The sequence below is a fragment of the Stegodyphus dumicola genome, chromosome 1, assembly GCF_044657685.1.
Source record: "Stegodyphus dumicola isolate Sdum_Otavi_A_Nest chromosome 1, ASM4465768v1".
Classification (NCBI taxonomy): Eukaryota; Metazoa; Arthropoda; class Arachnida; order Araneae; family Eresidae; genus Stegodyphus; species Stegodyphus dumicola.
In genome coordinates, this window is record NC_140768.1 from 94,398,604 (window position 1) to 94,423,634 (window position 25,031).

At 32.1% G+C, this 25,031-nt stretch overlaps 1 protein-coding gene and 1 long non-coding RNA gene across 5 annotated transcripts in view; one reads left to right on the plus strand and one right to left on the minus strand.

The window, feature by feature from the left end:
* LOC146999152 (uncharacterized) overlaps positions 1 to 12,276 on the minus strand; it is a 102,386-nt gene extending 90,110 nt beyond the window's left edge. Inside the window, exon 1 of the long non-coding RNA XR_015041430.1 lies at positions 11,888 to 12,276. This is a non-coding gene — a long non-coding RNA (uncharacterized LOC146999152). The remainder of the gene's footprint in view (positions 1 to 11,887) is intronic.
* LOC118201820 (uncharacterized) overlaps positions 1 to 24,652 on the plus strand; it is a 65,565-nt gene extending 40,913 nt beyond the window's left edge. For all 4 annotated transcript variants that reach the window (XM_085817845.1, XM_085817849.1, XM_085817847.1 and 1 more), the window contains 2 exons: positions 17,812 to 17,936; positions 22,736 to 24,652. In XM_085817845.1, the coding sequence (XP_085673971.1) occupies positions 22,750 to 23,736 (987 nt within the window). In that variant the 5' untranslated portion in view covers positions 17,812 to 17,936; positions 22,736 to 22,749 and the 3' untranslated portion in view covers positions 23,737 to 24,652. The remainder of the gene's footprint in view (positions 1 to 17,811; positions 17,937 to 22,735) is intronic.
* The last annotated feature ends 379 nt before the right edge of the window (positions 24,653 to 25,031 follow it).

Consider the following 25,031-nt stretch of genomic DNA (forward strand, 5'->3'; position numbering starts at 1 on the left):
AACCGTTCCTGTGTGCTCTGTTAATAAATCCTTTTAAAGCTAGCCGGCATTAGTGTCTATTGAGGAACGGCTACATCACAAGAGTTATTTTATATAACTTCAGGAAGCGAATTTTTCTCCTATTCCAAAAGTTTCCAAAAACTTTTGGGTGATTTAAAATTCAATATTCTAGTTTAGATTTTTATATTACTTTATAATGTATTTTTACGCAAATTCTAATATAAGTGACATAAAATTATGGAATATGAAAATAATATAATTTGTAATAGAAATTAAAAAGTGAAAAAAATCCGAAATCTGTGTACTTAAAGTACAGTCACGGAAAAATCTGATATTCCAGAAAACTTAGAAAATTATACAAAATTTTGAAAAATAATCCTGGTACTTGTAACCGCTATGCGTTTTCCTCAATTGTCTTATCAAGTATGACTTGATGGGTACGTAAAGTTTAAATACTAAACTAAAAAATAATGCATCCACCCATATACTTCCTTGTAATATATTCCTTCTCCTAACTGTTAGATGAATGTACCATCTGACAGTTAGGAGATCCCTGATTCACTTCCCGACCCCAAAAACTTAATCGACAAAATTTCATTATGATGTCAATTAAGTTGTAATGTCTAGTTGCTTAACTGTACCTGTAACTGCTGATATAATTGCATGAAACAAACATGAAAAGGGTTAAAAGAACCCTTTATTAGAACCTTTAAAAATTCACAGTACGTCGACTTGACGCTAATAAACTAAGCCTCACTCGGGCGATAACTCAAGTAACAAGAATTAAAATTGAACGATATTAACAAACGAACCTCAGGGCTAACAAAGTATTCACAGGGCTCAGATAATCCCGTTACTTAAAATCGCGTCGAAGTCTAGTGGCAGCAAAGGAATAGAAATTACACCACTTTTCCAGCAATAAATGCATTTAAAAGCAGTGAATAGAAATTAATTCTGAAGATTTACAAATGCACAGCATAATCTGAAAACAGTGTTTACCTCTTATAAAAGCATTTCTTTCTTTACTTGTTTCATATTTTTAAACAACAATTTTTCAATTGTGTTATCAATTTTGTAAAAATTGGGGGCAGCAGTTACTAGGAGAGGGAGATATGAAAACTTCGGTCAAAGCCGTTTCATTCAAGTACGACATGCCTGAACGATGTAGCTTAAGGTCCACAATACGTTGAATGGATTAACTACGAAAGGTTTTGATAGATACAAATAGAATATTTTGGAAGTGAATAATCAGTCTCTAGCCAATCAGCTTAATAAGCGTTTGAAATTAGTTTAACAAACCGTTGATTAGTATATATTTGTTTTATTCCTGGAATTTTGAACATAGTAAGCGGCTGAATTTATTAATTAGTGAGCAGCAGATAGTGTAATTAAATTTGAAGGAAAGTACACATATGATTATAAAAATGTTTTGTTTATATCCCAAGAAAATTAATCTTCCATTTTCATAAGGACCGATAATGGCGCAAAATCGCTAATACTTTTTGTGTCCGTCATAACAGACAGCTTCTTTATTGATCAACATTTATGGTTTCTTAGGTATACTAAGAAACCATAAATATAAAGCCATCATATTGATTGCCCGATTAATATTCACAGAAGCGTTTGGAGAGATTGTTGCTTAATTAACATTCACACTACAAGCCAAAAATGGCTTCCAACGTGCAACCAATTGCTTTTAATGGGATGAGAAAAACATACAGGATTTCTATTCTTGTAAGCGCTCAAATAATCTTTAAAAAATAATTAATATGCAATAATGCGCAATTTTTCTCTGTCCTTGCATGAAATGTAAGAGGAAAATAATTTCAGAATATGCTTCTATATTAACAAGAATTAGACAACTTTGTTATTAAAACATTACACCAAGAAAAGATTCTTCAGTTAATATTGTCTCTGCCAAGGTTGAACAACTTTCAGGTTGTTCAACTGTGGCGGAGATAATGGCAGGGATAAACCGTGGTATAAAAAACTATATTAAATAGTAGTACTTGCTAATAGGCGCTGAAGTCATTGTACTAGTAAGGCTGACAATAAACATACAGAAGAAAAGATACGTGCATATTAGCAGATATAGATAATTATGTAGGTAAAAATATTACTCATGATATGAGAAGATTTCGAATTAATTCGGTCCTACGGACCCATTTCTAAAAGATACTAACCAAGGAAATATGATTTTTTTCAATAGGATTAATCAAGGATTTTATTTTAGCATACTTGCTCTCCAGGTCCTCCGAATAGGAGTTAAGTTTCTACAGGTATTTTCAAGATATAAGGCATTCTTTATAAATGTTACTGAATATTTGTGTTGGAATCACACATATCTTGCAGGAAATGATTATGTTCTTTCTGAACATTGAAGAAAACACGAAGAAGATTAATTACCTCACATTTCAATTTTTTTCAGAAGAACAAAGTTCTCACATATTTTTTGACCAAACCCTATATATACACTCTGTTTCAGTGTCATAACTTCATTCGCATGGTGTAACATAATGCCTCTGCGCTGAATATAAGGTAAATATTATTCAAAAAAAAACTTATGCAGCCAAACTGCTATCTGTCAGACACACAGTTTATCTAAATCTACAGATGGTAGCATATGAAAAAAAAATTAAAACTCTCGAATTTCTGTATATGGAAAAAATTTGGATACGAGGAAATAGCTGAGAAAGTCAGAATATAAGGATATAGAAGAAGCATTGAAGAAAACCATAATCTGCCAATATTTATATGAATGCCAATCAATTTGCCAAACACTTTGGAGAGATTGGGGAAAACGAACAAAGTTAGTAACTGCAATGAAATCTTCATATTTTTTAATTAAATTTGTTATTTGCTTTTTTGGTAGATGTCACAAAGTTAGTTTTTTCTTTATACATCATTTAATTATGATTTAACTGTGTTGTGCAAATGTTTCAGCTTTGTTCTCTGAATTTCAACCCATCTCTGATTTAAAATACGAAGACATTAAATTTAAACTGACCATTTTTTTCAGAGAAAAACTCATTTTCAGGGACACTTAAAATCAATAAACTGCCGCAATCACTATATGAGGAATATTTTACCTTTTATAAAGCAGCTGAGTTTAACAAATGACAATAGGTGCGTTGTAAACCATGCATTACATGTACATCAGAGCGGTTGAGAAAAAACTTATATCCGTATAATTGAAAATTTGAAGCACTACTTCTCACAGGGAGCACACAATAATAAGCTTAAGTTGTTCATGGATTTGGCGCCCTATTCTGTATTTGCCATCCATACGTTCTTGCTGCTATGGCAAGTTAGAAGTAAATTCTTGACTCCTTTCAAACATCAAGGTTTTCTTGCTTTTGTCAATAACCAATTAACCAGTGTTATCTTAGTTTTGGGGTCCATATTACAAGATAATAACAAAGTTAATATTCTTTAGTTTCTTAAATCTTTTGCTGTTTCACTTTTAAATATTCAAAGGAGTTCTGGTATTGGTGTGCACTGTAGTTCAGTGTCACCTGTATTATGAATTCCGTGGGCCTTGTATTGTCTTTCAAATAAATAAATAAACGTTTTTCAAATAAATAAATAAATGTCTTTCATCCACATACCAGCTACTTGATCCGCTTCTTCCTTCTCGCTAATTTGTGATGTTGGATTTCTCTATCTTGTGAGCTATATGTTCGCAGATATAAAATTCTCTCCTATCACTTAGCGAATGAGTGAAAAAAGCTCTAGAAATAGAAACATTTTTTAGCTTTATAGCTTGAAACCATCTTAGAAAAGCAATTTCAGCGTCTCTTGATTTTCTGTCTTTTTAACGCTTTCTCAAGACATTTGCATTTTTTATTATCTCTAAGTAACAGGCTTATATTAAGTGCTGTTTGGAACACTATTGCACAGTGTTTTTTTGGAAATTCCATGTTACAATGCAGCTTTTTTAGGGCAAAGAAGTCTGCAACCTACTAAGAACATCAAGATGTTTTAATGATTTATCGCTTTCTTTCAAGCCTAAACCTTTTTACTTAGATATTTTCGACATGTTATAAACTAAGCATACAACAAATTAAAAGAATGCTTCTTTCAGTGATTTACACAATTAAGAAACTTATATTTCTACCCAGCAGGAATATTGCCCCTTGTCTATTCAGTTGATCTGCCAGTTCATCAGCCAACACTTACCACTTCCTTTACATTCAGAGAGTCTTAATGTATATTAATCCTTAGAAACATTTCGTGAATTTTATATAGCTCTCAGGGAACGTAATGTGTCTATCCCAAAGAACAAATTTTAAATGTGGAAACCTTAGAAGATGAGATACAGAAGTTTAACTTATATCTTCTATTACCTGGTATTCAAGAAGGAATCCTCGCTTATTTACAGTTCTTCTACTCTAAAGGACTGTTTTTGTTAACGTTAAGATTCTAGCCCTCTGAAGTCCATTGCTAATAAAACCTCTGAAAGCAGTGTCTCACGGATCGGAAGGGTATGAAAATTCGGGTTTTTTTAAAGCACCACATAAGTGAACGATAAAGCCACAGTCCACGTTATCTTAAATAGATGAACAAAGAAAAACTTTGATAAGTAGGATGTCCTGGCACTGAAAAATCGGTCGTTAGCTAAAATGGCCTTAATAAACGATGGTTTTACTATTTATTAGGAAATATTTATTTTAATTCCTGGAGATTTGAACGTAATGTGGCTGAGTTTATTATCTAATGTGTTTAATAATTGACAAGTACTTATTAAAATATACTGAGACTTTTATATTAATGGGAACAATATATTTAATTTTGATTGAAATTGATATATCTACGAGGATAAGTTGAAAAATAAGTTTTCCCTGTCGACTGTGATCAGAGTTGTGTATAAAAGTCAAAAAATAGAATGAGACATTAAAGATATGACATACCTTTATTTTTCCACATAGGTACCAAGTACATTGAGACATTTGTCATATCGCTTGATAAGCTTCAAAAAGCCCTCCAGGAAAAAATCAGGGCTTTGCATATGGAAGAAGCGTTGAACGGCTTGTTTCACTTCAGTATTGCTTCCAAAGAGCCTTCCCCCGAGATTTTTCTTCAAAGCCGGAAACAGATGGAAGTCGCTTGGTGCGAGATCAGGACTGTATGGCGGATGGTGTAGGCGCTCCCAACCAAGAGTTGCAATATGGTTTTGCGTTGCCGTCGCCGAATGTGGTCTGGCATGGATGTTCCTCCTATTGTGAAAAACGGCTGGGCCTAGAGCCATCCAATTTTGAACACGCTTAAGGGAGCTCATACACCTTAAACCCCTTATGATCTTCGAATATGTGACTGTTGCAAGAATTGGGATATTTTATTTATTTTAAAAGCCATTACTTCCAACGTTTTGCAGCTGACTACATAATATAGCTGATTTGGAAACTAGTAACAAGGAAGTTTGTGTTGCCAAAAATAATTTTGTAATTTAATCCTCTTTGTGACAAAATATTTCGCCATGTTTCCACCTTGCGCGCATGATATTTTAAAAATGGCTGATGGTACATGCTTAAAATTCGATGGAATTTCTTATATGGGCACTATTTTCTAACTGAACCAAAAATCTGATGAATATTTTAATATTAAAAAATTTTATGGACGAAAACATTACAAATTTTTTTAATAAAATACATTTTATAAACTCAACTCAAAATAAAATAAAAATTTAACGTGAAATTTTTAGAATTTTAGGTTCACAGTAGTTTCCAAATGTTATAAAAAGCTATATATTAAATATGGAATTAAATTATTTGACAGAATGTCTTAAACTGTGCGCGCAAGGTGGAAAAATGTTGTCACAAAGCGGATTAAATTATAAAAATATTTGTGGCAACCCAAACTTTCTGAGTACTATTTCAGAAAGCAGCTATATTATGTAGTCAGCTGTAAAACGTTGGAAGTAATTGCTTTTAAAATAAATAAGTTATCCCAATTCTTGCAACAGTCACCTATTCGAAGATCTTATGGGTTTTAAGGTGTATGAGTCCTCTTATTCTTCCATTCGAACACATGCACCTCGAAGACCGAATTTTGAGTTTCGAATTTTTTTATTTATTTCCTGCTTTGGGCGGGTTTAATGAAATTTTTATTGGCGATTTAAAAGCAAAGTGTTGCCACTCGGCTAACCGTAAGATATTAATTTTTCAATTTAATCAGAAAACTCTGAGAATTAAAAAAGAAGTACGTTGTCACTCGGCTGAGCAATAAGATATTTATCTTTCGAATTTAATCAACAATCTCAGGGATTTAAAATAAATGTGTACCCACTTTTCTTTTGAATCGAAATGTTTTTAAATTTTTACATTGTATTGTTGCCATTTGGCAAAGCGTAAGTTATTTAATTTTTCTTTAAAATTTAATCGGTCTGCTATTCATTAACAATCTAAGTGATTTAAAAGCAATAACTGCAGTTCTTCATCTCTATTATTATTAAGTAGTAACTGAACTCAGGAAGTTACACTAGCTGGTCTCATTAAAATCATTAATTTTTTTCTCTTTTGTAGTAATTATTTTAGACTGCTGACCACGCAAGCGGCTAATTAATAAAAAGAAAATGAACTACTTATTCCAGAAAATAGATTTGGCTTAAACTAGTTAAATATTTTTCAAACAACCTTTCAGATTTCTTTTTAAAAGAATGAAACATTCTTTAAATATTTTCTTTACAGAACGTCCTTTTTTTGAAAATAAAGTAAGCAACCGAGAACTTCCGACTGATATTTTTCTCAAACAAAGCTAAAAAGAAAAAGAAAGAAAAAAAGGGATCCTGGGTCCGTTATCTAAAGCTTACACTCGGTGTCAAGTGACCTTAAGCACGACCTTGAATCCATAAATTGTCTTCTAAACGGTGCTCTGTTGTAGTACATTATTTACACAGCATTGTGTGAAGCCATGCATCGAATATTAGTTCTCAAAAATAGGACGTACCTAAGGTTAAACGCAAAGTTAAACGCGCGGATGTAATGCATTTTTCAAAATTGTTCTAGGGATATGTTACGAGCTTAGGACAAACAAATCTTTCCAAATAGTTCTCATTTATAAATAAATTCAAAGAAACATGAACGCATGGATGTACTGTTTTACGACAAAAAAAATTTTTTTTTACGTTTTTGTTTGATAGTTGCAGCGTTTAAACAGTTTATATTTTAAATTATGACCAATCTGAACGCAACGTCAGAAAGTGGAATAAAACGAATAATTTTCTTCTTTGCAGTGTCTTTATCTAGCTATAATTTTTCCCATCATTTATTTCACCTAGTCTGAATTTGGATGGATCGAACAACAGGAACTCAGAAAATTTCAAGTACAGTTCCTTGAAATGTTTATTCTCTCAAACTTCTATACAACCAAAAAAAAAAAAATTAATAAAGAATTTTTAAAAAATAGGAAGGAAGAAAACGAAGTATTACAGGATTCAGATTTTAACTTAATGTCGCAAAAAATGGGTTTGTTAAGGTTTTTTAAGCACTCGCTGAGCTCGCAGTTTACTTATCTGCTCTTGAACTAGTTCTTGCTAACAAAATTTTTGTCTTTTTTAATTTTTATTAAAGTCACTTTCTTCACGTTTACGTCACATAAAATTCAATAGTAAAATCACAAAATTTTTAAAATTTAAAAGCAGTTATTAGTTTTAGTTACTAGAATCATTAAAATCTTTAAAATTCCCGGATAAGTATTAAGCCATACATCTTTTATATTCGCTGTATATTAAAAAATTAACACATGGAGATAACATTCAGTGGCATCATCCTTTTATTCGAAATGTGATAAGGAGAAAAATATGATGTTCGAGTCTAATAGCACCTCTGGTGCTAAAAACATTACAAAATGAAACGGATTATATACAGCGTTAGAAATATCTTTGATTAATGACATTAATGGCAGAAATGTTATCAATTGAGCATGTTATAAATTAAATATTGCTACATCACCTATATATATGTGGGATGAGGTTAGGATTAAAATAGAGGAAGGCAGTGGCATTTTAAAGGTATTTAATGATGAAAGAATAAACATGACTATGGTATGTACAGAGTGAAAGGGAGTAAGATAAAAAAGTTCTATTCATCATGAAACGAAATTATATCATCAATCAACATCGTCAAGCAGCATAGTTCAGTTACATCCAACGCCACGTCTTAACCTCATCGGAATGGAAGTCTCCTTTCATTTCCTCACGCAGCTTGAAGAAGTATCTTGCTGCTGTAGCTGTTGCCAGATTTAGGAAGGAGGCGGTGTTTTAGGAGCGAATGTCCACACGGCCGTTCTGCTTTGCCGGGGGGGGTTGATCTGAAAAGAAAGGAAAAAAACAAAAAGCAGAGAAAGTGAAAAAAAAATCAATGTCCAGGTGGCGAATGTTAGCTTTGTGCACCACCAGTTCATCTTATCGGTACAGGTTGATATCATAATGGTTCCTTCATGGCGTATCTTTCGTACTTCGTAACAATCAGAGGGATGAACTGTCTCATAAGGACCGAAAAATTTGGGACGAAATTTTAAGTACAAGTTTTAGTTCAAGTCGAAGATTCAGTCCAAGTGGATGTTTCAGTTCAAGTCGAAGATTCAGTCAAAGTGGAAGTTTCAGTTCAGGCTGGATTGGCATTTGGTGTCCAAGTTTGTATTTGCAGGCAGGTTTGCGACGTTTCTTATACTGTCGTATATGTGCTTGCTTTAAACGGAGGAGGTTCCGTTGAGCTTCAATGCATAATGCAGCTTTTTCATCATCATACTGTGTCAGCAATTTCATTGTCTTTGAAGTTCGTTTAAATTTTCTTCGTTTATACTTCCAGGCTTTCTGTTCTTTGGGAGTTTCTGCAGTTTTAGCAGGTGTTTTCTCGTTTGCTTGATCAGCACATGCTTGTTCAAACTGATTCAGTTTATTTTTCACAGTTTCTTCAGTATTCTGCACGTTTAGTTCATTATCGACATCATCATCATCATTAGCTTCATTACTGTCATCATCATCATCTTCGTTGTCATCAACATCTTCATTGACATGATCTTCATCAACAACAGCAACGTCATCTTGATTAACAGCATTATCACCATCTTCATTAAGTTCAGGAGTGCTATCATCATCATCAGCACCATTAGCGTTATGATAGTCGTCATCATCAATATCATGATCTTGATCCATGTCGTCGTCTGCGTCATCATCATCTTCATCAACATGATCGTCATCATCATGAGCTCTATGATTGGTATTAGCATCATCTTTGTCATCGACATCATCCAAATCCAAATTGTCATCATCTAAATCCAATTTTAAATTATCATGTGCAGCATCATCATTTTCCTTACTTGTTTTCTTCAACTGATTTTCATTTTCTGTTATTTTCTGAAAATCTTCCATAGCAGTGTTAACTTCGTGTGGTTTGTGAGGAGTAATGATATGAACTTCTTGGAGAATTTCCGGTTTTGAGATGTGTGAAAGATCAGGTGTAAATGTGTGATCATTAGCAACATTAACAAAAATTTGATCATTATTATTGTTGCATAAATGAATACCATCTTTATCAAATCTAAATCGAGTTTGTTGCAAAACGTCTATTCCAATAATGGCATCAAGAGGAATCATATAGTTTTTTGCTGCATGGATTTTAGCAGGTAAAATAGTGTTTTCAATTTGAATGTAGTCCTGAAAGAATCCAATACTTTGAACTGTGTCTCGGCCAAGTTCTGAGAATGTAATTCTGAAAGGATGTAATGGTGGAGAACCAATTTTGCCGTATATTTTCTCCGTAATAAGTGTTGCTTGTGATCCAGTGTCATAGATAGCAGTTAACTGAGTTTCTTTAAGTTGAATATCAACATGCATAGGACTTTTAGAAAAATTTTGAACAGAAAGTGCATTTACAGTACTATCAGATGTAGAACAATTAGGAGCAGATTCCGTGGTAGAAATACCAGAACGTTTGGGACAGTTGGAATGAATGTGACCATAATTTTGGCAGCCATAACAGAATTTGCCATTAGATTTATTAGGACAAGTATTGCTTTTGTGGCCTTTTAAACCACAGGAATAATATACTGGTTGAGTATCTGATGTAAGTTTATTATCAATTTTAACATTGGAAAGGGAGTTCGTAAATTTATTTGGAGTATTTTGGTTCGAATGTCTGAAATTGTTAAAGAGTTTTTCATAAACCTTCAGTTTTTCTTTAAATTTAGGAATGGATTTACAACCGTATAAAATTATTTTATCGTTTGATGAATCAGGTATACCATTGATAACATAATCAATCAAAGAAGAATCATCCATAGAACCTTTGTGCGAGGTATCTCATAGCTAAAAAATATTCTTGTAAGGTTTCAGATGTTTTCATATGACGAGATTCCATTATTTTATGTAATTGAAGGTTATTAATTTTATCCGAAAATTCATCTAATACATGGTGTTTTAATTGTTCCCAATTAGTAATTCCACGAATTGATCTTATTAATGTTAAAGCTGGACCGGTAAGACATTTTTTAACAAAAATTACTTGGTGTACAGGTTTCGTGATCTCATAGAGATTAAAAATATCTTTTATGTCAGAAATAAAAGTTTCAACGCTGTAATTATCCAGAGAGGCAAAAGGTTTGATCAAATTAACAATGTCTTTTAAGCCAAAACGTTGAAACGGAATAGTCTGTGTTTGCGGGTTAGTCGATACCAATAAATTTGCAGGCGCACTTTCAAGACAGATTTTTGCCTCCATTTGTTTACATAAAGATTCATCTGGAGTGTGATTAATGGCTGTTTGGGCGACGCTATGCGTCGAGGGTGAACTTTGCACCAAAGTGTCTTCTTCAAGGTCGCTGTAGTCAGTGGAATCTGATTTTAATAACGATACATCAGCAAGATTCGTAAAAATATTGTTAGCACAGTTTTCAATATCGGTGGAAAATTCTAAATATAGTAAGTTACATATGGCAATTAATTTCGCGAGAGAAAATTCTTTAAGGATTTTTTGTTTCGTTTCTTCAAAGTTAAATGATTTGGGAAAACCAGAAAAATTGCGTAACCTAGCACGATTCTGTCGATCACCATCTGAGCCAAAAACTAAACGATGTAAAAGCTTGATATGCTTTGTACTGGCAGTTTTTAATGACCGTGCAATGTTGGGATAATCGTTAAGTGTAGCCATTATTTATCAGTTTCGTTTTTACCAAATATGAAATTCACAAAATATGTAAGTTTCGATTTCGTCAAATATTTATCTGGTATTAAATATTTATCAGAAATTAGCATACCAAAATATACTCTTAATTTTTCATATTCTTCAAAATAATATGAATTCTTCTTAGTATATTACACATTAACTATGATGTTAAAACACTCAAAAATCATAAATGAAATTGTGAACATATGATTCAAACAAATGGTAAAATATATCTTCGAACAAATCTTCATATAAGTTAAGAATGAAAAATAGAATTTCACTTTAAGATATGATATCAAAATTAATAACTTCAAATAATATTCTACAGTCTTTGTAAAATATAGGCATCACAAGAAATAAGAAATTTATGCACCAAATTCGAAAACGAAAGTATTAATTCTTCAGAGTAATTTTTTTTAATACATCACAATTCTTTAAATAGTCAATAACGTATTTCCATCAAAGTCAAATACCTTTAGTTTATTCAATTAAACTTCATCAAACCTGTTTAATTAATTAGCATCAACATCAAATTCGAAAATGGAAGTGTTAATTCTTCAAAGTAATAATCATTCAAAAATAAAATGAATTTTCATCAAAATCAAATGCCTTTCGCTGCTTCAAATAAACTTCATAAAAAGGCGTCATCAAATATTTATAATAAATTGAAAGAATATTACTTCTTCATTAGTATTACTTCATCAAATAAAATTAGATGTACTTACGTGCTGACGAATCACAACAACGGGAATCTTGCGATATTATTCCACAGTAGTCCATCATTTATGGTTATATTCGGTATGATATATGGTAGTCTAGGGGATTTAAAAAGTTGAAGGGAAGAACAGATTTTAGTTCAAGAGGTCGAAAGAGTTCGCGGGGCCGAGCCCCCATGTGGGATGAGGTTAGGATTAAAATAGAGGAAGGCAGTGGCATTTTAAAGGTACTTAATGATGAAAGAATAAACATGACTATGGTATGTACAGAGTGAAAGGGAGTAAGATAAAAAAGTTCTATTCATCATGAAACGAAATTATATCATCAATCAACATGGTCGAGCAGCATAGTTCAGTTACATCCAACGCCACGTCTTAACCTCATCGGAATGCAAGTCTCCTTTCATTTCCTCACGCAGCTTGAAGAAGTATCTTGCTGCTGTAGCTGTTGCCAGATTTAGGAAGGAGGCGGTGTTGTAGGAGCGAATGTCCACACATATATATATTATTAAAAAATGAAGAATCTGCATGTATGTACGCATCTAATGTTCCTCGCATTGAGAAAAAACGGCAGAATCAAAGTGCACCAAATTTTGAACAGACGTAGGGATGTGCATCTCAAAGACAAAATTTTGAATTTTGAAATGGTATTTTATTTACTTCATATTCTGTGCGAATTTCATAAATTTTTGGGTAACCGCGATTTAAGAACAATGTATTGCCACTCTGAAAACCACAAAATATTAATAGTTTAAATTTGATCAGAAAATTTTTGAATTTAATTAACAAACTCAACAATTTAATGTCACTGACCAAAATAAAATATTTTCTCTTCCATGCGATAGTCTATTGGAATTCGGCAAAATATAAGTTATCTAATTGTCTTTCAGATTTAATCTATCTGTTATTTATTAACAAACTAAGCAATTTAAAAGCAATAAATGCAATCCTTCATCACTCTAATTATTCGCTAGTGATATAGCGCTAGCTGAATTAATTATAACCATTACATATTTTTATTTTTTATAATAACTATTTTAGGCCGATGATTGCGTAAGGGGTTAATTTTATTAAAAATTAAGTAAAACTTCAAATTATTAAAAAATTCTTTTGTTTATTTTAAAAATCACCCAAGCTGCTAAGCATGTGTAATTTGAAAGTTAAATGAATGATATGGGGTTACGCTATGAAAACCGACTCTTTGCCTAATATGGTATGGCAAATTATAATTTTTATTAATAAAAATTGAAGTTCATATTATCACCTATTAAGTCCCGTGTAGTGGCAGCACTTTCCATATCATATGGATAACGATTGACATTGTACCATAAAGTAATGCAACATAACTGTTCAGAAATTTCAAAGGACATTTCTAATTTAAAGAAAAAAAAAGAATTTTTTTATATTCTATGCAACGAATTTTCTCTTTTATATTCTATGCAACGAATATTTGAATTTGTAGGTTGCAGACCACTAAGTCGCAAACTATTTTAAAGGTTTATTTTTGTGAAAAATTAAGGAACTTGATTCTGTATATATACTTGATTCTGTATATTATTATGATTCTGTATATTTCTTATTTCTAGTGTAATTAATTTTTAGATATTTTCTTTAATTTTTAACAAACATGTTAAAAATTATTTATAAATAGGTAGTTATTTTTGATAGTTATGTGTTTTCTCTTTTAAAACAGCTATATCTTTTCTTAACATTTACCTCTTCCCCTCCCCTTTCAACTTCTTTGCGAGTTATTATTCGCTTTATCTGTGACAAAACTGCATAGACAAAACCAACGAATAGAAAAAAAAAGAAAAGAAAAGAAAATATCTAATTGGGAGTGAAGTAAATCTGAGAAATTACTTTTTATTATTTAGTTTAAAATTACGCGGAACACAATCTCAAAAAATTTCGAACGCTGCATTTTGAGAAGATCCTCTTTTTAAATCTTTCAATAAAAAATCTGATATAGACACATCGTAATGGTCAAAATGGACAATACAATTTGCTTAAAAACATCCCGCTAAAGTGGCCTAAAGCATAGGCTAAAACTTGGGTAATTACCGATGATATTCAAAAGAGGAAGAGTCCTCTATTGTTCTGCTAGAAACGAATTTTATGTTTGCTATATCGTAAGTAGTAAGATAATAGAAAGAAATTAAAGGTAGTAAATTTGGAACGGTATTTGAAGTGCAAATATTAATTAATAAAATAAATTCTGGTAAAATATACAATTCAAAAATAAATTTAAAAAAAAAAAAGACTTTTATCTATTCTAAATGCAGGAAAATCAAACCTCATTTCGTCTTCAGCCAACTACATGCTTGCTTAGGAATCTGGAAAATGTCCTTCAAAGAAAAGGAAGATTCGATTTTAAAAATGGCAAACTAAGATTTCATAGCGTGGTTCTTTCAGGGAAGGTAGACTGAGAGGTCAAGAATGTTAAACCGAAAAAAGGATGAGCTATGTACACTGCACCAAAAAGAAAAAAAGAAATGGGGCAGTTCGATTTCTCCCTTTTTACTAGGCCGATTGACGAAATTCAAATTGCGTTTTTCATGTCTCGAAAGCGCTACTTACGATATATATTAGATTTATACATAGCATTGTTCCAATATAGGTATTTTCACCCAAAATCGGACTTTTTCTAAGATGACATGCCAATTTTTTTTTCCATATATCGTTTCTACGACTCAAATTATGCCTAAATACTTAATTTTGTAAAACTTGGTGCGAAATTTACGGAGAAGTTTAAAAATTTATTTTGGCGCATTATTTTCAGTTTGCGCCAAGAATAATTCACTTGGCGAACTTCTTAGTTTATAGCAACCTATTTTTCTTTCCTTTTTTTCGTTGTACACGAGCAGAAAAAAGGTCACTTTCATTACTTTCAAATAATTTTAACAAAGTGCGTAAACCACATTTGGCGTTATTATCGCTTGTAACGAATATGCCAATTTCAAAATACGCCAATATGTAAATTCACGTATATATTAGGAAATTTTGAGGAAAAATTTCTAATTTTTTTTGCAGGTGTGCCTAGAAATGCATATACTTTAAGATGATGTTAAAAATTTTATAGATTATAACACAAAAAGTTTTCGAAATTTTTTTAAATATTTAAAAATTCAAATTTTAAAAATAAATCATATAAAATGTGCGAATTGTATTTGGATTAAGCCTAAATTTCTGGTAAGTTTAAATTTTAATTTACCAATAATTAAATTTAAATTTTAATTTAAATTCTGGAAGAAGGTATCAAGCAAGTTTAATAAAAAAAGAAATATTAATAAATATATATCAAATTCAATTAACAATGAGGAGCTAAAATTCTGAGAGCTAATTTGTTAAAACTTATTTGTGCCATATTTACAAAACTTTGGCAGTTTGGCATAATTTGAGTCGTAGAATCAAAATATGAAAAACAGTTGTCATGTCATTTCAGAAAAAGCCCGATTTTGTGTCAAAATACTTATATTAGAACAATGCTATATATAAATCTAATACATATCCTAAGTCGCGCTTTCGAGACATGGAAAACGTAAGTTGAATTTCGTAAATTGGTCCACTAGAACAGGAGCTATAGAACTGTTCCCCCCCCTTTTTAAGCCCAGAGGGCCAATTTTCCCAGAAGGGCTATTAATTTCGTTTTGGCATTTTGCGTTGATTCACTATAAATGTCGGTTCAGTTTTCCAATTGTTGGCACCAAATACACCCTGTTTTATATTTAAAGAAATTAAATAATGAAGAACCTGTATGAACGTATGTATGTTTCTCGCGGTGTGAGAAAACAGCGGTACCTAGAGACATCAAAATTTAAATAATGTAGTCCTCCATTCGAATATGAGTATCTGGAAGCCCTAATTTGGAATCTTTTTCGTTATCTATTTTATATTTCGTCAAACATTAAAGAATTTTTCATTAACAAACTCAACGATTTCAAAGCGAGCAATGGCAACACCGTAAGTGGGGGGAAAAAAATTTCATCTCCAGCACGCGAGACTGTGTATCGGAAATTCAAAGATATGCTCTTTTAAATGTTTTTGTGATATTGCTGTTGAATTGAATTTTAGGGTTTAAGCGTGAAGAACATGAGATTTAATAAATAAAGGTTATAAGGTATTTCTCCCACTTTCCTAGCGTGTCTTCGTGGTGTAACGGTAGCACGCCGGGCCGGTATTCCAGAGGTCCGTGGTGCGATTCTTGGTGAAGACGGTTGCTAATTTTTCATATCTCTGGCTTCCAAAAAAATCCTGATGTCTCTACAACTGATAGTTGGGATCTTTTAACTCTTAAATTATGATTTAACAGCATTTTGCGCTAATCTTTTCATTTAGTACTAGAGTGCTTCGTGGTGTAACGGTAGCACGCTGGGCCGGTATTCCAGAGGTCCGTGGTTCGATTCCCAGCGAAGACGGTTGCATATTTTTCATCTTTTCTGCTTCCAATTAATCTTATGACTCTACAAGGTAACACACAAAACGTTCAATAAAACGCCCCTTTGGGCGTAATATAAAATCTGAAAGCTTTCAGATTTTTTTTTTCATCCCATTAGCATCTTAAGATGCTGAAAGTATAGGCTTCATAGGATGACGTAAACAGTGTCAAATAGGACCTCTCTTTCAGTATGTTAGTCGTCGGATGTTAATATCATGCTGAAAGTCCTTTACATTTACTAGGACGAAGTAAACAATATCAAATAGAACCACTCACTCAGTATGGTGGCCAACGGAATTTGTCATGCTGAAAGTTCTGTACGTTTTCTAAGATGAAGTAAATAACGTGAAATAGCACTACTCAGTCAGTATGATGGTCGGTGGAAACTACTGCCGTGCTGAAAGACCTTTAGGCTATTATGATAAAGTAAATAACATCAAACAGAGCTTTTCAGGTTTACGAAAAGGAAATCAACAGTGTCAAATAAGAACATCTACGAGTTCTTATTTGACACTGTTGATTAGTTGGTACAGTGATCACTGGAAATTGTCATGCTGAGGAAAATCCTTTAGATTGCTAAAATGAAGTAAATAATGTCAAGTAAGACCAGTAAGCCAGTTTGGTAATCATTGAAATTTACTATAGCGTCAAAAAACCGAGTTAGATATAAACATTGTTGATTGTAAAAAGTTTTTTTTTTTTTTAGCCAGCACGTTATTTCCATATTTATTTTCTATATCTACTATTTCTTCTGTGAACCTCATTCATAAATCCAGAATAGGTTGATTTTTAAAACCGAGTGAGTTCTTAAAGTTTATTCAAAAAACCTTTCATGCGTATTGGCCTGAAACCTGAGTAAAAACCTCCTTATCAGGGAATTAGCCAACTAACAGGCCTGTGTATTTGGAAAGTGAATTTTGTATCTGCTAAAGACCGCAGGGATATAATTCCTGTTAACTGGATCGGAGTTTTTTAGGTGAATGTTAGATTTAGTATTCTGATTGGGAAAAGAAATTTAAACCGTTGATGAGTTTTGTTATCATATCACTTTCACACATAAAATAAAACAGCAAAATAAGTACAGCATCAAATCAAAAATTCAATGAAAATACACGGTATAAGTATTTGACATGTTCTAAGACAAGTACTTCATTACAAATAGCATGTTTGTGCATTCGACATATTATTTTGCAAACTGTATTCTAAATTAATGATGTATCATTCAAATAAATTGTATAATAAACACAGGAATAGTAATACTATTTCTAATGAACATCCACGGTTCCAAGCAGTTTTAGTTGTCTTTGGAGATGGTCTGGTAAAGAGCTGATGTTCTATAGCAACAAGCATAAAAAATTGTTTTTAACTCAAGTTAATAAAATATTATGTGTAATATACACATACTGTTTTCCCAAACATCGCCATTTTTTCAGTTTAGTTTACTTTTTCTGGAGACTCTTCTTTAACCGTTGCTGAAAACTGACTTTTATTTTGATAGTTAAGTGCCTTGACATGACTTGTCAAACCACCATTCAACTTCTCCCAAAGAGCAGCGACAGGAATAACAAAAAGGGTGTTCACCAGCTATTAAAGTAAACCTGTACAAAGAAAAAAAGGAGTCTGGTGAGTAAAATTACAAAACATTATTAACTCTCTTGTATTTAATGTACATCATGATCATAAGTTACATTTCTCTGGTAGACTAGTGAAATATATGTCAGAAGAGGGTTGCCTTTGTGGAGAACTTTCTAAGGAAAACTAGCTCATACTCACGTTAAACAGGGCGAAATCCATGAAAGCTAATCATGTGGTCAGCTCGTTTTCTTGGGCTCCAACTAAAATCGAACTATCAGTATTCAGCGGTCTTACCCATTCGGCCACTGGTAGGACTGCTAAAAGTAAAAGACATAATGTTTGATGCCTTTATTAAATTCTAAAGTTAACAGACTTGGTATTTGATTTTTTAATGAAACTCTAACCTATGTATATCATAGTAAACTCAATTCTGGATTTACCGGTTTAAAAGAATAACGGTAAAATATTAGGACTTCGTTCTAAGTTCGTTCCTGAAATTGCATGGAGTTTGCGTGATTTAAACTCACTCAACTTCACTGCTATGCTAATTGAAATATCTAATGTTGGCACCACATGACTTCCTTGTACGGAATATTAAACTATACAAATTTTTGGCTGCTTTTCATTTAAACTTATTTTCTCGAATTTCATAAGAGATATATTTCTCATTCAATCATTTCAGTTCTTACTTCGCGCCAGGCAAAAATAGATAAAACCTCTTCTTTTTATTTACTAAAGAAATATTGATTATATTATCTCCTAATAAAAATTTAGTACGTAGAAGTATCAATATATATAAAGGAAGAAAGGAGAACAAACTAAAAAAAGACCTATATATATATATACCCATTCGAATCCACATAGGCTTGAAATCGAGAACCAGTAAAATCCCAAAATCTCCCGATAAAATGCAAAAAAGCCATCATTTGTACGCCAACAGCGCCAAACAGGCAAATATTAGCATCTACTTTTTTTCCTTTCGAATTATTGGAGGTTCGAATCCCGCGAACGGGCTGGCTGCATGGGCGTTTTCGTGGTTTTCCCCATGCGTAACGTGTATACGAGCCAGTTTCCCCTAAAAAGACCTCCACGAAGGCATCCCTTCCCTTAGGCAGATAGCCCTAGTGTGTTTTGCAGTAATTCAATAAACCAAACCAACCTTTCGAATTATTGTCCTTTGTACTTTTGTACTTCAATAGTAAGTTCAGAAAACATGTTGTTCCCTGTTAATTTTTAATTCATTACTATGTAAATTATTACATTTTAATTTAAATTTTAATATTACTTAATAGTGTATATTTTACTTTTGCTTTAATAAGCATTGAATATATTTTATTTAAATTTGTTTTCGTATATCTTTATTTCATATGAAGGGAGGGCTGCTGTGTCGAGGACACATTCAGAATTTTCGATTAAACTGGTTATAGTTAAATAATGTAAGATGGTTCGTCAGCTAATTTTGGATGAAAGAACACGTAGTGGTTTTCCTGAGAAAAGAGATTCAATTGAATCTGATCTACTTCCTCTTGAATCATATTTTAATTGTATTCCTCTTCCTATTTTATGAATTTTCATACATTTATGTATTTTAGGATATTCTCCTGGTTTGGAAACACTTAGTTGATGGGGTTTTTTTGCATTTTTATTGGGATATTTTGTGATTTTACTGGTTTTGGATTTCATATCTTTGTGTATTTGGTTCTAAATTTCCTGCTATTTTGTATATAACTGATTAATTTTTCAGCAACATATTGCGCGGAAATAAGATTGGGATATTTTTGTTATAAAAAATGTTGTAATAATGCTAAGTATATATAGAGTTCTGAATTGCAGTTTCAGTAAAAGGAGATTAATTTTTATTTTTATATATTTTTATTATCTTGTATTTTTTCCCCTTTTGCATTTTCATTTTTATTTTTAGAGTTTGTACTACTATGAATTCTTATTTTAATTTTAATATGTTTGGTTATTTTGTTAAATTTCTTATACACGATTGCTATTATTAATATTGTTGACGAATAGCCTTGCTTTCACTCAAATTTACTTTCAATTTTAGATTCTTTAAATCTATGTATATATACACTTTTGGTCCGGCCGATTACGACAAAAAAGGAAGATGCACAGTTACATGTCCCATATACAAAATTTCAACGTTTTATGGCTGTTCATTTTCGAGTTATGCGACAAACTTGCATACGTACGTACTTACGGACGGATAGACGTCACGAAAATTCTCTTCTGAATCCGTTTTAAATCCATTTTACAATCCATTTTGGAAAAAGAGTCCTTTATTCTACCCGGACGTATAGACATCAAGGAAAAAAATCATTCAAATTGATTCGAGAGCGGTTAAAATTAATCTTTTCATTGAAATATGATACACGAAATGTTTCGCGATTACAATACTTTCTGTATTTCAAAAGGAAGTAAAATGAATAATTCTTTTATTTTCAAAGGTAATGATTTGCTTTCTTTATTATTATTTTCTTTTTTTAATTTAAGAAAAAGTTTTTAAGAAAAAAAAAAAGACTTCTCAAGTTATACTGTTAAACTCGCCAAAATGAAAAAAAAAATTCTTTTAGCTATCAGAGTCTCACGTAATAAACCTAAAAATCCTCGGACGCACATAAATTAAATAATTAATTGCAATTTGTATTACATTAAAAACATTTTACTCGGCGCGTATTCGAAAGGTCTGAGATTCGAGTCCCAGCAAGGGCATTGCTCATTTTTCATCTCTCCTGCTTCAAAAGACCCTAATGTCTGTACAGTGACGCCAGAACTAAAAAAGGCGGTGGATGATGATTCTCCACCACCAGGATTTGGCGACTGGGTCCTCTAATTCCCAGTCGCCCTTTAAAAGGAGGCATATATAAGGTATTTCTCTCGCCTTCTTAGCATGCGTTCATGGTGTAATGGTCAGCACGCTCGGCGCGTATTCGAGAGGTCCGAGGTACGAGTCCAAGCGAGATCATTGCACATTTTTCACATCTTCTGCTTCAGAAAGCCCTAATGAGTCACGAATGATGTCACGAATGATAATGAGTGAATGAGTCACGATAAAATGATCCCATTCAAACCATTTCAAATTTTTCTTTGAGAATTAAAATTTAAAAACGTGGTATTGTTCGCATCCAAGTGGTTTTATTTCCAGATATACGTAACGAAGAATGCGGTGATAATTAAAATAATGATTTTTGAATCTGCAGAGCAATTTCCTAAAAGTTAAAATTTAAAAAAAAAAAAAAAAAAAAGATTGTATGTATATTTTTTTCCATTCGATTCATTAAGAGCGATGACTTTTTCATATATTATATCTCATTCAGAACACATTATATATTAAATCTAAAATCGAAAATAAACAATTGCTAACCCACGCGGAGTAACGTATTCCTATTGATATATATGCACATATTTTACTATCGTTGTTTAAAATATGCTGTGCATGCTGCCTTTAATCTCGTGTTTCCCTTCCTTTTTTTGGAATTTTGCCGTCTGAAATTCGATAGGGGAAAACTATGGGAGTAATTAAATTTCCGAAGAATTTATTTTTATAAAGTAGTCATCGTAAACTACAGGTAACCCTCATAAATATTCTTTCTTTAAAAGAAATTTACATTCCAGTGAGAATACATACTAATATTAAAATTACACTATTCAATAAAATTAAGATATTTTATTAGATAGAGTACTATTTAATAAAATATCTTAATCTATAATTATAATCTATATCTTATCTGTAATTATTTAATTAATTATTAAAACATTAATGTTATTATTTAATTAAATTTGTCTATAATCTTAATCTATATCTTATTTGTAGTTATTTAATTTACACTATCCAATAAAATATCTTCATTTCTGCTCTCCTGTATCCTGATTGTCGCTCGCTAGCATTGTCGTCCACTGCTACTCCCTAGATCTTAATCATTTAATGCTTCTGAGACTGCTGTTTATATCGTCTGCTGTAGCTTGCAAATCGTCACCGTTCAATGTCTTCTTCTGTGCAGCGATCTTAAAAATCAACAAGAATATTAGCCATTCCCATTTTCTTGAAGCTCTTTAGTAGTATCGCTTAATGAGTCAAGGCCCATGCACCCAATATCCATGAGCAAATCAGTTAGTAAGGTGAAAACAACCATTACGTGGACGAAATGATTTTAAAATTTAGGGAAGCTCGCTTTCTGAACGCTTTGAAGAAGGTGAAAATTACTTGAATATTTAAAAAAATTTTCAGAACCTTGTGGTAAAGATGCAATAAATACTAAGAGAAAAATTACGCGAGGGTGAAAAATATTCGAGTAAATACGGTAATAGTATATTTTAAAAAGGATCCTATGTCTTACTGTGATATTATTTTCAACATGATTAGAACAAAACATAAATAAAATTTATGCATTACTGCTACAGTTAAATTTCATTGTAGTAGTTTCGCTTTTATTTTAAACATGGTATTCTTATTATTGCGTAAGAGATGCAGTTTTATCGCAAGACAGATTTCTGTGTCTAAACTCTTCATATACTAATGGTACAAACAGCCTTTTGTTTAGATTTTAATTCTGTGTTTTCCCGGGCAAAGTCGAGAAATTTCATCGAAATAAGAAGAAAGCGAAATCCGTTAAAGTGGAATATGAAGGAACTTACAGGTTTAAGTTTAAATAAAGAAATATGGATATTTTTGATAAATTTATTTAAAAAATATTAAATGTATTTAATATTGCGTAATAAGTATAACAATACAATTTAACTATTTTTATATTCTCTCTCTATTTCTATAGCTCGCTATAATTGTAAACCATATCGTATATAAGTAAATCAAAATTTACTGAATTAATTTTTATTTCCAGGAAAGCAGCCCATTATGCTTCCATTCCCGAATAACTGCACGCTATCTTCAGCTGCTTCTTACGATGTTGACAAGGTGTATGTCGTCCTGGCTGTATCCACTGCTACCCTCTCTTTCTTCTTGAATTTTACCCAGTTTATTGTTATCATCCATCAGCGGCTACTGAAGCAAAATAAAAACATCATTATCATAAACCTTTGCGTCTGTGGCCAGCTCTCTTCCGTCACTGTCATTTGGTACATTTATAAAGTCTTCGTGTTCTGGCACCAGGAACGCATTATAGACAATTATCTTCTGTGTTTTTTGCTACCATCCGGGCTCCACTTACTGACCCTGTTCACCTTCACACCACTCATTACGCTGTTGGTTTTACAACACCACCTGGTGGTGCGACCAAGGACGAGCAAGCGTTTCCATACTAACCACCTGGTGATTGGATTATTGGTGGTATTGGCTTGGTGCGAGGCCGTCATAATATCACTCATTCCATTAACAGGATGGAATAACTGGCACGATATCTGCTCGGTCCCATTTGCATGGTCTCCTTCCTTCTCCGTGCTGATATGCATCATTTACTTTTTACATTACCCGATGGTGATTATTTTACTGACAGATTTGTGTCTTTGGTCTTCAAAGAGGAGGAGTTCCATATGCCCTCAGCCTCTGCATAACAAATTTAATTACGAATGCGGTGAACAGAATATGATAGTGCATGTGGAACCGAAACCATTATCATCTCAAAATGTAGTTCTTCTCTTCTTGTTATATATAGCTGGAACGATGCCATTTATGTGCTATACGGCGAACGTTGCCCTTAGCCAAGATATGGACCTCTGTCAATCGCTCGTTGCCAATGAAAAAGCAGCAATGTGGACATCATGGATTACTGTAGTGTTCGCCGCTATCCGTCCACTATTTCATATCTTCGTTGAAGATGATTTAGGCGACGGTACAGCCACTTTCATTTCCACAGTGTGCCGAATCAAAAATACGTACACCTAAAAAATTAAACGAAGATGGACTAGTTTACTAATACCTTTGCTATATGTAGGTAAACAAAGATTAAGCTTTTTTATAGATATGAATACAATTTGTAAAACGCAGTCAAACCTCTTTAAGCCCTCGCATGAATATCGCATTACTTCTTTAATTCCGCCATGTTTTCACTATCATAGATTATCCTAATTACTCATAAAAATTATTTCGTTCACTCTTTTTTCCTCTGCTCTAGGGAATAGTTTCGCTTATTATATCATTTTAACTTAAGTTTTTATTTTGTTATTATTTTTCTTTCTGATAAGACTAATTAATTTCCGAAACCTATAATATGACAGGTTTTAATGAAGTCCGATGCAATAATACAACCTGAATTCTGTTACCATTCCTTTCTACATGCAATTTAGTCAGTAGTCTAACATGAGGGTTATATTCTACACAAACAGACGCTTCCAAGTGTAGCTTACAATCAGAAGTGTTTACTACTGAGCTTTCATAGCTTGTTCTATTTTTCACAATTTTAATTGAAATATCTCTAAAGTTTATCAAAATAATTCATCGAAATCTAGAAAATCTTGGAATTTCAAATAATGAAAGTTAAAAAAACTTTAATGATTTATTTTCGTTACCCGATGGAAGATTGTTAATTCTATCACCCGATAATGATTGTGAAGTGTGATAGACTGTGAATCTGGTGAGAAAGAATTGATTCAGTTAGCGTTTAAAAACTTAATTATGTGAGTTATTTCTTTACGACTTTTTGACATTCCTCATAATGATATTTTAAAAAAAATCAGATGCAATTTTAAAGACGCATACTAATGTACTACTTCAGACACAATTCCAAGACTGAAGATTCCTAGGCTTGACTGTATATCAATCAATAAAACGAAAAAATAAAATATTTTTTACAATTGTGTAATTTTTGCCTGAATTGTACAAATTATTTTTAAATGTAAAAATATTTTAAGTTTAATAAAGCTTTTAGAGAAATTATTAACGTATTTTTATATCAATCACGTGGCAATCTTTTCCGGTGTTTCAGTTCATGAGATCATCTATGCTGCAGAAACTCAGATTGAAATGCTTTATGTATGTACGATTAATTAGTCAGGGATTACTCTTTTAAGGAGAACATATCAGGATTTTATTTATCAATTAAGGACCCGAATTTTAAAGGTAATATTGAAATAAAACACATCAAACATATTTTTTTAAAAAAATCTGGAAGGGTTCATATTTTAACGATAGCCCAAAAGGGCTCTTTTAAAGTATAATATGTTTTATCAGTAGAGACGATC